The following is a 15,001-nucleotide window of genomic DNA, read 5'->3' as shown; positions in this document are numbered from 1 at the left end:
ATAAAGGACGAGGCGTCCCGACACCTGGGTGGGGGGCGGTTGAGGCGACGAGCCCAGCCCTGCTGGCCCTTCCAGCCACGTGGTCCAGCTGCGCCAGAAACCCCTGCAAAGGAAGGGGAGGCGCGAGCGGAGCTCCCCAGCGCCGCCGCCACGCGCTGCAGAGCCCCGGCCGCCAACCAGGTGGATGGAATCCATTCCTGCCCCTCGGAACGCCCCGCTGCGGGTGCGGCACATTGTGGGCTCGGTGATGAATCGCGCCGGCGCTTTGCATCCCCCAGCCTTGGGAGGGATAAATCATTGCCTTTGCCCAGAGCTGAGCCTTGCCTGGGTGAGGGGAGGGCAGTCCTCTCCCCCTGCAAGCAGCCTGCTGCTGCTGTGTGTGCCCAGACGCGGGGACCTGCTGGTGGGGTCCCATCGTTGGCTCAAAGCACAAGTCTTCATCCCGTTCCCATTCATTGCTTTGTTCTGGGCATGCACTTGGCTCCCTTTGGTACCCACCCTTGGTGAGCAGCGAGGCCGTGGCTGTGCTGGCAGGGAGCTGGCAGTCCCCACATTCAGCACTTGTCCCCAGTTCCTTCAGCCGTGGATGTCCCAGAGGCTCTGGGGTGGCCGAGGCAGCAGGTCAGTCTGGAAGCAGTCCCTCAGGGTTGGAGGAGTGTATGTCCCATTCCAGCCTGGGATCAACCAACCCAGTTTGGTTCTGACACAAACCATGAGCAGAGCAGGCACCAAGATGGATGTTGCCTGCTATGCTGGTGGTGCTGCAGTGCTGGTGCAAGGCCCAGCCTCTTGGGATACACCGTGGCAGCAGCAAACTGCTCCTGCTCTCCTGTTGACTCCTCTGTCCTTCTCCTTTTGGCCTCCAGGACGACATGACCGACTCCCTGCGGGATTACACCAACCTGCCCGAGGCTGCACCCCTGCTCACCATCCTGGACATGTCAGCCCGGGCCAAGTACGTGATGGATGTGGAGGAGATCACACCTGAAATCGTGGAAGCCTTTGTCAGCGACTTTCTAGCAGACAAGCTAAAACCCGAGCCCATCTAAGGGGCCCTGTGCCAACAGACGTTATTTAAAACTAGGTCTCTCTTCCGCCGCTTGTGGATTCTCCAGCGTGTCCTCACGCCCGACCCAGTATCCAACCTTCTTGTGGTGCCTTGTTTTACGCAGTGAATCCTTCTCCTAAGCAAACTCCTTGAGATGCACTTTCAGCAGGGAGTTGTTGGCGTTTGGAGACTTCGCTTGTGCTTCATGGTGATATATTCTCTAATAACCAGGCCAGAACTGTTACCATATCATTTTATACATGGCACTTGCTAGCAGGCAAATCTTTTTGCATGGTGTTCTTCCCAACATATGCATCAGGCAGTGGGTGGGGTTCTTTGGGCTCTTTTCTTTCTCCTCCCCCCTCTTCTTTCCTTTCTCACCACCCCTGCTGACTAAATGACTTCCAGGAAGCAATAAGGAAACTGTCCCCATCGCCCCTGGCCAGTTCTTTCTCTCCCACGAAAGTGCCCTGACAAGGCCAAGACAAAGTCTTAACTGCTGACAACCTCTGAAAGACCACGGCACAGCCAAGCTCTTCCTCCTGGGGGTGAGACCTTCCCTTGTGGGTTTCCCACCCCCCACTCCAAGCACCGACAGCCTTAGGCAGCGCTGGCTGTTGTGTCAGGGTCCATCCCCTGCCATGGGTGGGTATTCCCTCTGTCCCTCCCACTCTGCGCCAGGAGGAGGATCACCACCGGGCTGCCCTCACCTTTTGTCTCTTCCTTGTGCTCTCCCTGTCCCCTCTCGTCCTTCTCTCTGGTATGAATTGTCCTTTCCCCTCTGTGTTAGTTGATTGAGCTGTTTTTCGTAGGTGTGTCCCAAACTCAACGTTAATGGTGCTGTTCTTTAAAAAAAAAATAACCAAAAAACCCCCTCCCAAACCCTAAGAAAAAAACCCCTCCCTCCCTAACCCAAGCAGCACAGCCGAGCCCTTGAAAAGTGACATTGTAAAAACTGTACATGGTGATTGGAACTTTGTAATAAAACTGTTACAATGACCTCGTCCTGGAGGTGCTGATTGCTGCAGGAGGAAACCTGTGTGGGGCAGAGGAGCCCACAGCCCGACCCGTGGATAGGTGGCTCCAGGGATTGTGTTCCCCCTGGGCTCACACAGTCCCGGCCTGTGCTGCTGTGCTGGCATCGGTCCGAGCTCCCCAGGAGGGAGGGAGCCCTTTGGCAGCCACTGGGGCGTTCCCAGCCTGAAAAGCCCGTGTTGTGCAAGCCACTGCTTCTCCCTTTCAGCTCATTAGTCAGCCATGGCAGGATTACCGCCTCCCCTTTTATCCTGCTGCAGCTTCCCGCCCTGCCAGGAGCTGGGAACGGCCGCCAGCTCGGCCTGTAAAACCCAGCCTGTGTTTGCACGTTTCAGGGGTTCCCCTGTTCAGCAGTGATGAACTGACTGGGGAGCAGCTCCAGGAGCAGCCCAGCACCTCCCAGCAGCATGGGCAGGAGTGCTGGAGCTGGGACACCCCAGAGCACAGCCACCCCCTGCCAGCCTGGCCATGGCAGGGTTGGAGGGATTGCTGGAGCTCAGGATTTGGGTAAGCACAGGCACGACCCGTTCAGGCAGCAGCAATCTGCTATTTGTGACCCAAAACCACAGCCAGCAGCCAGGTTGGGAAGGACACGCTGTCAGCAGCAGCCTGGCTGGGCCAGCACAGACAGGGATCTGTGGTCTCCATGGATCTCCTGGATGGAAGGGCTGGAGCAGGGGGGAACCGGCTGAGGTGAGGCCAGGGCTGCTACCCTGCCCTTCCCTTCCCTTCTCTCTAGCATCACCGTGTGGCCACCACATCCAGTGGGAGCCACACGTTCAATCCAGCACTCTCCAGCCTTAAATACTCATTTACTACAAACCAAACAGCCCGAGCTGCTCTTTTATTAACCCGCAAGGAACCAAACAGTTCAGCCTGGCACGGGCAACTTCTGCCTGCCATCCTCCTGCTTGTGCCTCCACAGCAGCTGCCTCTTGCCCTCGAACAGCACGATGCCAGCAGCAATGGCAGAGTTGAGGCTGTCCACGCCTGGCACCACGGGGATGAGCAGTCTCTTCCCCCCCGTGCTGGCTGCCAGCCCCAGTGCAGCCGGGCTCAGGCCCTGGGTCTCCCCTCCGATCACCACGGCCACCGGAGCCCGTGCCCAGTCCTCGTAGTAACGCTGTGCAGCCAGCTCGGGGATTGCTGCTCCCTCCTCATCCTGGTGCTCAGGAGCAGCCTTGGGGCTGGATTTTGCAGGAGCAGAGGCAGCCCTGCCAGCCCCTCTGGGCAGGGATGTGCTCCTTGCTGGAGCGTCGGGGTCGTTGTTGTCGGCCACGCAGACCTGGGTGCCCGCAGGGAGGTTGGTGGGAACAGATTCCCAGTCCAGGCTGGCGATGATGGGCACACGGAAATGAGCCCCCATGCCTGCACGGAGCACCTTCGGCTCCCACGGATCCACACAGCCTGGGAAGGAACGGGGAGAAACAGTGACAGCACAGGGATCCCCACAAAGGTGGGATTCAGACCACAGCCAACCATGCCAGCCACTCCTTAGGAACTCTGGGCAACATCTTCAAGCACTTCATTCCCTGCTTTACCCCCAGGCTACTCAAACTTGTCTCTTACCTTTGGTGAGCAGCACTTTCTCACAGCCTGCTGCTGCTGCAGATCTCAGAATAGTGCCCAGGTTCCCTGGGTCTCGGATGTTGTCGCAGATGAGGAGCAGTGGCAGGGAGTTGGCGAGCTGGGCAGCGGGGTAGGACATCTTGGCAGGGTCAGGCTTGGAAAAGATGCCTGAGGAAATGAAGCGTGACAGGTTTATGAGTGACCCACCCCAAGGAGAGGCCTGCTCTGAAAGAGCTGGCCCAAATCTCACTAGAGATGTGCTGGAGGAAGTGTTAGGAAAAACACCACCTAAAGGAAGTTTGAGCAGAGTTTGTCACTTGGCAAGGAAAACTTACTTTCCAGCAGTGCAATGTGTAAGGAAGGATTATTAAGAGAGTCATTATCCTAAATATGAAAAGTTTCCCTTTGGGCAGTGTTGCAACTGTTTCAGAGGCAACTTACCTAGAAGCCCCTGAGGAGTTACGAGGTCAGACCAGGTCTTAATGTCTTCAAATTTCACCTTAACCAAGCTGGCTCGTTTTATCTCTGCCTCTGGCAGCAGCTTCAGGTGCCCCACGGTGCTGAAGAAGAGTGTCTGTGGCACAGCCCCTGCCTCCAGGGCATCCTTGATCAGCCTGTGCCCCTCCAGCAGAACCTTCCCGTGATTATCCCGGAACTTCTTTGACTTGGCGATAGTCACCACTTTCCTGTGGAGAAATTATTCAGGGAGTGTGGCTGTGATGCTCACAACGCCTTCGGTCTAACCTTCATCAGCCCCTGAGAGCTTCTCTGGGAGGTCACAAAGGTGACCTGAGGGATGATCTGTCCTAGGAGGAAAGGAGCTGGCTCTGGGGTGACCTGAGAGCACCTTTCAGTACCTGAAAGAGAGCTGGTGAAGGACTGCGACAAGGGCCTGGAGTGCCAGGACAACGGGGAATGGCTTTGAACTGCCAGAGGGCAGGATTAGATGGGATAATGGGGAGGGATTCCCTGTGAGGGTGGCACAGGGTGCCCAGAGCAGCTGCGGTGCCCCTGGATCCCTGGAAGTGTCCAAGGCCAGGCTGGATGATGCTTGGACAACCTGCTCTGTGGGAAGATGTCCCTGCCCACACAAGGCGTGGAACAGGACGGGCTTTGGGCTCCCTTCCACCCCAACAATTCCCAGGTACCCTCCCAAGGCCGGCACGTCCCCGCGTCCAGCGGGCTCTGAGGGGCAGCACGGCCGGGCCCCGCTCCCCGCGCTCACCCCAGCCTGCGGTCCCCGGGCGCCGCCTTCTCGTACCACAGCCCCGGCGCGGCCGCGCCGCGCTCCACGGCGGGCGGAGGCGGCGGCGGCGGCTCCGGCTCGGCGGGGCTCTGCGGCTGCAGCACCCGCACGGGGCTCCGCCGCAGCGCCCGCACGCCGCGCCGCCCGCCCGGCTCCGGCCGAGCCCCGCGGGACCTCAGCAGCGCCCGGCACAGCGCCGGCCTGAGCGCCGCCATGGCACCGCGCCGTGAGGGCAGCACCGCCCCGTGAGGGAAGGGCCGTGAGGGCAGCGACGCCATGGCGCCGCCCCGTGAGGGAAGGGCCGCCATGGCACCGCCCCGTGAGGGCAGCGCCCCGTGAGGGCTGCGCCGCCATGGCACCGCCCGTGAGGGCACCGCCCCGTGAGGGAAGGGCCGCCATGGCACCGCCCCGTGAGGGCAGCGCCTCCGCGCACGGTGCCCCGTGACGCCACCGCCGCCGCCATGGCCGCCCGCAGGGCGCTGCACTTCGTCTTCAAAGTGGGAGACCGGGCCCGCACGGCGCGGTTCTACCGCGAGCTGCTGGGCATGAGGGTGAGCGGCGGGCACCGCTGCGCCCGGGGGCGGCTGCGGCCGGGAACGGGAGGTTGTGCGGGGACAGGGACAGGGACGGGGACGGGGACGGGGACGGGGATGGGGATGGGATGGGATGGGGAAAGGGGATGGGGATCGGGAGGGGGATGGAAATGGGTATAGGAATGGGATGGGGATAGGGACGGGGACGGGGATGGGAATAGGGATCAGGATGGGGACGGGAATGGGAATGGGAGGAGGATGGAGATCGGGATCGGGATGGGGATGGGGACGGGGACGGGGATTGGAATTGGATGGGATGGGGATCGGGACGGGGATGGGGGTGGAGATCGGGATGGGAGGGGGACGGGGATGGGGATGGGGATGGGAGGGAGATGGAGATCGGGATGGGTTAAGGGGACGGGGATGGGAGAGGGATGGAGATTGGGACGGGAATGGGGATGAGGACGGGGATAGGGATCGGGATGGATAAGGGGATGGGGATGGGAGGGGGATGAGGACGGGGATAGGGATGGGGATGGGATCGGGATGGGAACGGGAATGGAGATGGGGATAGGGATGGAGATTGGGACGGGAATGGGGATGGGGATAGGGATGGGGATGGAGATGGGGATAGGGATGGGGATGGAGATTGGGACAGGAATGGGGATGGGAATGGGACGGGAGCCGTTTCCTGCCTGCCCTGACCCCCCTGGGGAAGGCGTTCCGGGCTGGAGCGAGGGGATCCTCGGGGTCCCCTCCCGACCCCGAGCGCGCTGTGGCTCTGCAGGTGCTGCGGCACGAGGAGTTCGAGGAGGGCTGCAAGGCCACCTGCAACGGGTGAGTGCCCCGAGCTCGCAGTGCTGCTGCTACTGGCACTAAAATAAGGGTTGTGTTGTCTTTTATTGAATTGCTTCTCTAGGAACCTACAGCCCCCCGCTCCGTGCAGGTGTGGGGCTTGAATGGAACAAAAATACCACACTTATAGATTAATATTAACTGAATTATTTCTCAGCTTGCCAGGAATTACATCCAGTTCCACTGATTGTTTATATAAGTGTGGCACTGTCAAGGTTCTTGAGTTTAAAATCCCTCCTGGTAGCCCCAAAGGCTTTTGTAAAGAAAAAGGAAAGAAAGAAAGAAGAAAGAGAAATGCATTTCTTTCTGAAGAGGAAGGAGTCTTACAGTTTGGTGCCCTTTCCTACTTAGCAATAAGGAAGTGATTATGTAATTGCAGCTAATGAGCAGCCTGTGCCCTTAAAGCACTGTTAATGAGGTAGAATTGCTTTTATCATATAGCCATGAATGACAGCCCAGGGTCAAACCTGCCATGATCTCACTCTAGAAATGCAGCTCCTCCTTCAAACACAAACACTTGCAGCTCTTGGTGGTTCATTTCAATACTAATGACATTAAAACATGGATAATATGGATATTCCAGCCCTTATGATGGAAAATGGAGCAAGACCATGGTGGGCTATGGACCAGAGGACAATCACTTTGTGGTGGAGCTGACTTACAATTATGGCGTTGGAGAATATCGCCTGGGCAACGACTTCCTGGTGAGTTCCACTCCAGGCAGACACCCCTTCTCATGATAAGCTCATTTACCTTAATAATTAGAAGCTCATTTGTTGTATGGGTTGTGCCAGCTGCTTTTTTTTTAAATGCTGTTTGGTCCTAAACACTTCAGTGTTGCTTCTGTGGTTGTCTCCAAGATGGAAGAGCAGATTTGTGCTCACTTAAAGGTCCAGGAAACACTTTTGGAGCTCTGCCAGTGCTCTTTGTGTAGGACAGCTGGTATTTGCTGCCAGATCCAGCATGGAATGCTGAGCTAAGAACGACTTGCTGCAGGAAAACACTCTTATATTTATTATTTTAATAATTTTTTTGTGACTTAGTGGCTGGCAGCAGATGGAGATCTCGTGTTTGCTGTGTGAAAACAGGTGATGTCTCTGCATCCACCCCATGGATTGTGTTGTGTCCTCTCTAGGGCATCACTCTGGTGTCCAGCCAGGCTGTGAGCAACGCCAAGAAGATGGAGTGGCCCCTCAAAGAGGTCACCTCTGGTGTCTTTGAAACTGAAGCCCCAGGAGGATACAAGTTCTACCTGGAAGACAAGGAACAGTTCAAGCAAGGTGAAATATTTACCCCTGCTGGTGTTCAGCAGAGATTTACCAGTGGGGTATCAGAGTGTGTTTATTTTGATGGCATTTTGTAAAACAGAGCACTTTTTTAATAATTTCTCTGTGACTTCTCAAGGGTACTAATGGCATTAACTGTGGGTTTAAACCTATAATATGTTTGTAGCTAATTTGAAATTATTGCAATCCTCAAGATCCCGTGTGGAAGGTAACCCTGGGTGTCTCAAACCTGAAGAAGTCTGTGAGCTACTGGTCTGGCTTGCTTGGGATGAAAATATATGAGAAGGACGAGGAGAAGCAAAGGGCTTTGCTGGGCTATGCTGACAACCAGGTCAGTCCTTGGAAAAATCACTAGAAACACTTTTTGTTTACTGAGAACAGAATCTTAAAAGGAAGAAAAGTTCTTAATTAGAGCATTGAGTGTTTTAATTGAAGCTGTATACACTCAGCAGTGCTTTAAAAAAAAAATCAGAGCTGTGGTTTGCTGTGGCTTGGTGGGAAAGGTGTGAATGGGGGATTTTGGAATCACCACATCCTGGAGGAAAAGCTGCAGCCTGGAGAGCAGTGGAGCAGTGTCCCTGCAAGCCAGGCTGGGTTTTTCCCCTGGTGCAGTGCAAGCTGGAGCTGAGGGCTGTTGGAGGGGCAGTGGATCACGGGACAGCGTTCGGCCGCATCGCCTTCTCCTGCGCCAAGGACGAGGTACCAGCCCCACTTCCCTCAGCCCTTCCCCCTTTTTATTATCAACAAAACAATCCTGAGCACGTAGTTTATCTTCTTTGCAGTGATTTGATTTTGTTTGCTGTTTCCAGCTGCCGAGCATCGAAGCCCTGATGAAAAAGGAGAATCAGAAGATTCTGACGCCTCTGGTCAGCTTGGACACGCCTGGCAAAGCCACGGTGCAAGTGGTTATTCTGGCTGATCCTGTGAGTGGCACTGCCCACACTGAGCTGGGGGGAAAGCCTCCTTCCATCGGTTCTAACCGAGCTGCTTCCTTCCAGGATGGCCACGAAGTCTGTTTTGTGGGAGATGAAGCCTTCAGAGAGCTGTCCCAGGTGGACCCTAATGGTGACAAGCTGTTGGATGATGTGAGTGACTGCATGTTCATTTTCTTCCTGATTAGAGATACATGTACTTTTCTCATAAAACTAATTATATTTTAAATTGGTTTTTAGGTATTATTTTTATTATTTTCATAATATTATTTATATTATTTTTATATTATTTTTCTTCCTGATTAGAGATACTTGTAGAGATACCTGTAATTTTTCTCATAAAAATAATTATATTTTAAAATTATTTTTATTTATTTATTATTTTCATATTTTTATTATTATTATTAATTTTATATTATTTTTCTTCCTGATTAGAGATACCTTTAGAGATACCTATAATTTTTCTCATAAAAATAATTATATTTTAAAATTATTTTTATTTATTCATTATTTTCATATTTTTATTATTCTTATTAATTTTATATTATTTTTCTTCCTGATTAGAGATACCTTTAGAGATACCTATAATTTTTCTCATAAAAATAATTATATTTAAAAATTATTTTATTTATTATTTTCATATTTTTATTATTTTTATTAATTTTATATTATTTTTCTTCCTGGTTAGAGATACCCGTAGAGATACCTGTAATTTTTCTCATAAAAATAAATTATATTTTAAAATTATTTTTATTTATTATATTTATTATTTTCATAATTTTATTATTATTATTATTTTTATATTAATTTTCTTCCTGGTTAGAGGTATCTGTAGAGATACCTGTAATTTTTCTCATTAAAAATAATTATATTTTAAATTATTTTTATTTATTCTTTTTATTTTTATATTATTTTTATTCTTGGCTAGAGATACCTGTAATTTTTCTCATTAAAAAACTATATTTAAAATTATTTTTATTATATTATTTTCATATTTTTATTTATATATTATTTTATTATATTTTATTTTTCTATTTTAATTTTATTTTAAAAAATTGATCTAATTGTTATTTTAGTATATATTTCAATATTTTATTATTTTTATAATTTTAAATTTTAATTTTTAAAAATTAATTTTTTACTCATTAAAAAAATGAGTTTTTCCTAGAAACAAATTACCCAGGCTTGTTAAGGAAAATAAATCAGTTTTTAAAGCTCCCTTGATGCCCTGGGTGGAGTTGCCCAGCCTCACTCTTGTGAATGTTTGCTGTGGCAGAGAACATTCCTTTTCAGTGTCAGTTCTCCTTCCTAGTGACTAAAAATGATTTATCCCCTGTTCTGAGCTCATCCCCCTGTGCTTGTGCAGGCCATGGCTGCAGACAACAGTGACCAGTGGTTTGCTGAGCACAACAGGAAGAAGGTTTCAGCGTAGCTGGGAGAGGAGGAATGGACTGGGCTGCTCCTTGGAGCTCTTCCAGAAAGTGCCAATCCTGCTTCAAGTGCTGCCTCCCCTGTCAGAAGGTGCTGGCATGTCCCGTGGTGGGGTTTTTTTTTGGGTTGATTTGAGCTGATGTCTCTGGATTTAAGCTGCTCTCTGCCTTTTTCACATCTCCTCCTTCCAAAAAAGCTGCAGCAAAGGAGCAGCTTGGCTGCAACAGCAGGGATCAGGAAAACCTCACATTTCTGTGGTGTTGTACTTGAAAGAAAGGTGGAGAGACACGTTATTTTCTGATTAATTAATTTCCTGATTAACTTGCTTTGGCTGTCCTTTATTTGAGGGCTGGAGAGGAGATTTTGAGGAAGCTGGGGCTGCTCCCCTCTCCAGTGGGGTGTGGGGTGCATCCCTTTATTTGGAACAAAGAAATGATCTTGCCAAACTGTGGATTCTCCACTCCTTGTTTTCATCCCAAGGTGTGTCCCCAACTTTTTTCCCCCATTTCCAAGGGGAAATGCTCACTGGAGAAGCCCCTGGGTGTCTCTCACTGGGATCCTGCTGTTGTGGGGTGGTTTCCAGCCCTTCTCCAGGAGATTTCCACATCCCAGGAGGGAGCTGAGGCTGTGCTTTGGGGTTTGTGGCTGCTGAGGTGCCAGGGGCAGCTTGGAGTGAGTTTTGCAGTTAGGTTTTGGTGGGAAACTGCCTTTGGAAATAACAGTTGAGGGTTTCTTCCTCAGGAATGAAGCCACTCTGCTTTTGCTGGGAATACAGGAGCCATTCCTGGCATTGTTTGTGCCAGGTGTGCTGCCTGACTGCTCCTTTTTGTGATGAAAACCTTAAATAAAACACCTTAAATCAGGTTTTCATCGTGGAACTGAAATGAGTTTCACAGGGAAGATCAGGCAGGGCTGGCACTACGAGCAGGAACAGGAAAAATTCAAACAGGAAAAATTCCTCACTGCGATTTTGTCCGAGCTTTTCAATTCAGTTTTAATGATGGTTTGGAATCCTGTTTGTCAAATTAAACACATTGATACTGGAACATGGAATTAATTAATTAATTAAACCAAATTCCATTCGTTTTAACGATGGTTTTGAATCCTATTCATCAAATTAAGCATGTTGATACTGCAACACAGCAATTAATTAATTAAGCCAAATTAAATTCGTTTTAATGACTGTTTTGGATCCTATTCATCAAATTGAACATGTTGATACTGGAGCACGGAATTAATTAATTAATTAAGCCAAATTAAATTTCTTTTAATGATGGTTTTGAATCCTGTTCGTCAAATTGAACACGTTGATACTGGTACATGGCAATTAATTAATTAATTAAACAAAATTCAATTCATTTTAGTGCTGGTTTTGAATCCTGTTCGTCAAATTGAACACTTTGATGTTGGAACACGGCAATTAATGAATGAATTAATTAATTAAGCCAAATTCAATTCATTTTAATGACGGTTTTGAATCCTATTCGTCAAATTAAACATGTTGATAGTGGAGCACGGCAATGAATGAATGAATGAAGCCCAGTTCAATTCCGTTTAAATGACGGTTTTGAATCCTATTCGTCCAATTGAACACGTCGATATTAGAGCAGGGCAATTAACGAATGAATTAATTAAGCCCACCTCCGCGCCGCCAGGGGGCGCTGCGGGCGCGCGCGGCTCGCGGCGTGACGTCAGCGCGCCGCCGCCGTGACGTCAGCAGCGCGCGGTGCCGCCATGGAGCCGGCGGAGCGCGGGGCCGCGATGGCGCCGGGCTGCCCCGGGGGCCCGTGGGCCGTGGGCGAGGAGACGGCCATCCTGCACGGCGGCTTCCTGCTGGCCGCCCGCCTGCTGCAGCCGCGGCCGCTGCGGGAGCTGCGCAAAGCCGACTGGCCCCGCGCGGGGGTGCCCATCACGGACGCGCTGCGCGAGATCGGCGAGCGCTGCCCCTCGCCGCTGGGCCTGTGGAAGAAGGAGGCCGTGGCCATCGTGTGGGCCAAAATCCTGCTGCCCGCGCCGCCCGCCGCCGCGGCGCTGGAGTGGGGCTGGAAGGAGGACGGGTTCTTCTCGGTGGGCGCGATGATCCCCGATGTCAACCACACCGCCCTGTTCGAGCTGGTCAAGGCGCTGGGCGCGCCGCGGCTCCTGGTGCAGCTGCTGCTGGCGCTGCCCCCCGGCGTGTGCCGGGGACAGCTGGAGAGCCTGGTGGAGTACATCTCCAGCGAGACATCCCCGTCGGACGTCGGGTTCTTCTTGGACGTGTGGTGGGAGGTGCTGAAGCACAGGGAGGGGCAGGAGGATGCCACGGTGTCGGCGTTCGGCGCTCTCATCCATCAGCACGGCGGGGAGTCCTCCCCGGAGGATGGTCTGCAGCCCCCGAAGAGGTTCAAGGGTGACCCTGGGAGCGCCCCAGCTGCCTCCGGGCTGCCCACGGTGCTGCTGCAGGGGTTACAGCAGATCCGGGGCAGCGTCACCCAGCCCCGCCTCAGGTGCTACGCCCTGGCCAACCTGGCGGAGCTGCTGTGCCTGTCCTCGGAGCTGGGGCCGGGGCACAGCCCCCTGCCCATCACAGAGCACCTGGCCAAGGTCAGTGCCGTGGTCAGCCTCTGGAGCAGCGACCCTGACTGCCAGTACCACCCCTGCGGGCTGGGAGAGAAGGTGAGGGAGGCAGAGAGGAGCATGGGCCTCCTGTGCCTGACCAGACCCTCTCGTGAGGAGCTCTTTGGTGGCTTGGACTTGCTCTGCAGCTTGTTGCAGGGCTGGGGAGAGGAGCTGCAGGACGCCCTGAGGGGATCTGAGGAGCTGTGCTTCCAGAGCTACCGGCTGCTGGGCGCTCTGGGCAGCCTTGGGAAGGGCCTGGATTTCCTCTCAGAGAGCAGAGAGCTGGGGGAGGGCGAGGCACGGGTGGTGTCAGAGCTGACACAGCTCACCAGGGACTTCCTCAGGGACACCAGTGCTGTCCTGGAGGATGTGGACACCAGCCTGGTGTCTGCAGTTGCCATGGCAATCATTGCACAGAGGCTGGACCGCCACGTGGACACGTGCTCTGTTTTTGCCTCTGAAAAGACCTGGGCTTTTTCAAAGGCCTGGGTGGAGTGCCTGGTGGAAAACAAAGCTCTGTTCCAGACCTCTGAGCTAGTTTTGAAACTGCTGGAGACACTGGTGAACTTTGCCACATCCCACCATGACAAGGAGGCCCAAGAGCTGCAGATGCAAGTGACCAAAGCCATCGTGGAGTGTTACACTCAGCTTTCATTGAGTGACAAAAACAAAGTGATCTCAGGTGTCCTGGCAGCCTGGGGTGGCCCAGGTCTGTCCCAGAACGTGCAGGTGGTCAGGGAGGGGTTCCAGGAGGACCTGAATGTGACCTTGAACCAGATCACAGAGAGTGTGTCTGATGAAGGCCTGGCCAGGGCTGTGGATTCCGTGGCCAGGCTGATGCTGCTGTCCCCTGAGGCCACAGTGAAGCAGGTTTGTCATCTTGCTGTGGTCAACCTTGGAGCACACCAGTTCCTTGCCCAAATCCTCTGCTCCTTCCCAGCACTGAGCTTCCTGGAGAGCCACGAGGATCCAGGCAGGCCACGCAGCCTGGTGCTGAGGTGTCTGCAGGAGGCAGTGTGGGGGAAGCTTTCCACAGCGAGGGAAGAGGAGCAGTTCCTTCAGTTCCTGGCCTTTCTCATGCAGCCAGGCTCAGCCACCCCGCTTGTGTCACCTGCAGAAGTGACCAGTGCCTTTGTCCTTCCCTGTTTGAAGTCAGACTCTCCTCAGATCGAGCTGAGCCTGCAGATCCTCAGTAAGGTTTTGGAAATACCGTCCTGCTCAGAAGAGCACTGGATCAAATCCTGCCACCCCTTCCCACTTCTCCTCAGCCTCTGCAAACTTCTGGATGGTTACACCAAGTACTGGCATCAGCCTGGGGAGCAGCTCTTCCCTTCCCTGGAGACCAAAGACCTGGTTCAGAGCATCCTCTGCCAGCTGTGCGAGCTGGTGGGGCCAGAGGCCGTCCCCTCCTCGGAGCTGTGGGTGCAGTCGCTGGCCTGGCTCCACAGGAAGGTGGCCTCGCTGGACTGGACCGTGGGGCTCCATCTCAAGAAGCTTTATGGGGACCACTTCAAGAACGAGGTGCCAGCCACGCTGTTTGAGATCTGCAGGCTCCCTGAGGACGAGTGGACATGCCAGCCCTGGCCAGCCTACGGGGCAGGCAGCGGGCTGCTGGCGTGGATGGAGTGCTGCTGCGTGTCCCCAGCGCTCAGGGACACCATGCTGGCGCTGCTCACCGTCAACGTGGACAGCCCAGAGGAGGTGAATCTCTTCAGCAAAGGCTTCCTGGTGGCCCTCATCCAGGTGCTGCCTTGGTGCAGCCACGGTGAGTGGAAGAGGCTGGTGCCCGTGGTGGAGCAGCTGCTGCAGAGGCAGGTGCTGCACGTGCCCTACACGCTGGAGTACGTGCAGCACCTGCCCCTGCTCAACCTCCGCCCCTTTGCCTGCCACCTGCAGCTCTCCGTGCTCTTCCTGCGGGGCTTCCAGCTCCTCTGCAGCTCCAGCTGCTCCAGCTGGCTGCCACCAGAGGCCTGGCTGCACGTGGTGCAGCTGTACTGCGCCAGCCTCACCGACCTGCTGGCCTCCCTCAAGGCCACGGCGGGAGCCGCGGCTCAGCCCTGCACGCAGGAGCTGTCCTTCACCTGCATCCAGCTCTTCTGCCACCTGCTGCACGTGGCTGCCATGCTGCCGGCCACGGGCTGCGAGGAGCCACTGCTGGTGGTGGCCCTGGAGGTGCTGTCACAGTACGAGGCGTGCAGCAGGGCTGACGGGTCGCCCTGCGCCGCGCTGCGCAGGGCCAACGAGGGACACTTCCTGCAGTCTGTCACAGAGAGCCTGGGCCATGAGGAGCTGCGCAGCACCCTCCTGCAGAAGCTCAGCAAGCTGGGAGCACGCTCAGAGCACTGATCTGGACCTTGTAAGATGTGAAATAAACCCTTATTTTTCTATTTTGAGTTTATTTCCCCCGCTGTGTTCTCCCGCTAAGCAGTGGAAGTGGCGCTATGAAGATGGGTAGGAGGAGCCACTTT

At 53.6% G+C, this 15,001-nt stretch overlaps 4 protein-coding genes across 4 annotated transcripts in view; 3 read left to right on the top strand and 1 right to left on the bottom strand.

Annotated features, from left to right (window-relative positions):
- The window catches only part of NXN (nucleoredoxin), a 46,615-nt gene extending 44,568 nt beyond the window's left edge, over positions 1-2,047 (top strand). The window contains exon 8 of the mRNA XM_064394778.1: positions 867-2,047. Within this exon, the coding sequence (XP_064250848.1) occupies positions 867-1,049 (183 nt within the window). The 3' untranslated portion in view covers positions 1,050-2,047. The remainder of the gene's footprint in view (positions 1-866) is intronic.
- Positions 2,048-2,891: 844 nt separating this feature from the next.
- On the bottom strand, positions 2,892-5,140 carry MRM3 (mitochondrial rRNA methyltransferase 3). The gene is made up of 4 exons (XM_064394780.1): positions 4,878-5,140; positions 4,094-4,338; positions 3,653-3,820; positions 2,892-3,490 (listed from the first exon to the last, which is right to left on the bottom strand). The coding sequence occupies exons 1-4, from the start codon at positions 5,111-5,113 to the stop codon at positions 2,955-2,957; spliced, it is 1,185 nt and encodes a 394-aa protein (XP_064250850.1). The 5' UTR covers positions 5,114-5,140; the 3' UTR covers positions 2,892-2,954.
- Positions 5,141-5,248: 108 nt separating this feature from the next.
- On the top strand, positions 5,249-10,256 carry GLOD4 (glyoxalase domain containing 4). Its single transcript, XM_064394781.1, has 9 exons — positions 5,249-5,449; positions 6,219-6,268; positions 6,870-6,990; positions 7,422-7,566; positions 7,767-7,903; positions 8,185-8,271; positions 8,382-8,495; positions 8,571-8,657; positions 9,871-10,256. The coding sequence occupies exons 1-9, from the start codon at positions 5,360-5,362 to the stop codon at positions 9,934-9,936; spliced, it is 897 nt and encodes a 298-aa protein (XP_064250851.1). The 5' UTR covers positions 5,249-5,359; the 3' UTR covers positions 9,937-10,256.
- An 863-nt stretch (positions 10,257-11,119) lies between these two features.
- Positions 11,120-14,926, top strand: GEMIN4 (gem nuclear organelle associated protein 4). The gene has a single exon (XM_064394772.1). The coding sequence runs from the start codon at positions 11,670-11,672 to the stop codon at positions 14,877-14,879; it is 3,210 nt and encodes a 1,069-aa protein (XP_064250842.1). The 5' UTR covers positions 11,120-11,669; the 3' UTR covers positions 14,880-14,926.
- Positions 14,927-15,001: the final 75 nt, after the last annotated feature.

The sequence above is a fragment of the Passer domesticus genome, chromosome 19 (genome assembly GCF_036417665.1).
Source record: "Passer domesticus isolate bPasDom1 chromosome 19, bPasDom1.hap1, whole genome shotgun sequence".
In the NCBI taxonomy this organism is placed as follows: Eukaryota; Metazoa; Chordata; class Aves; order Passeriformes; family Passeridae; genus Passer; species Passer domesticus.
This window is presented reverse-complemented; position numbering and strand designations above follow the sequence as displayed.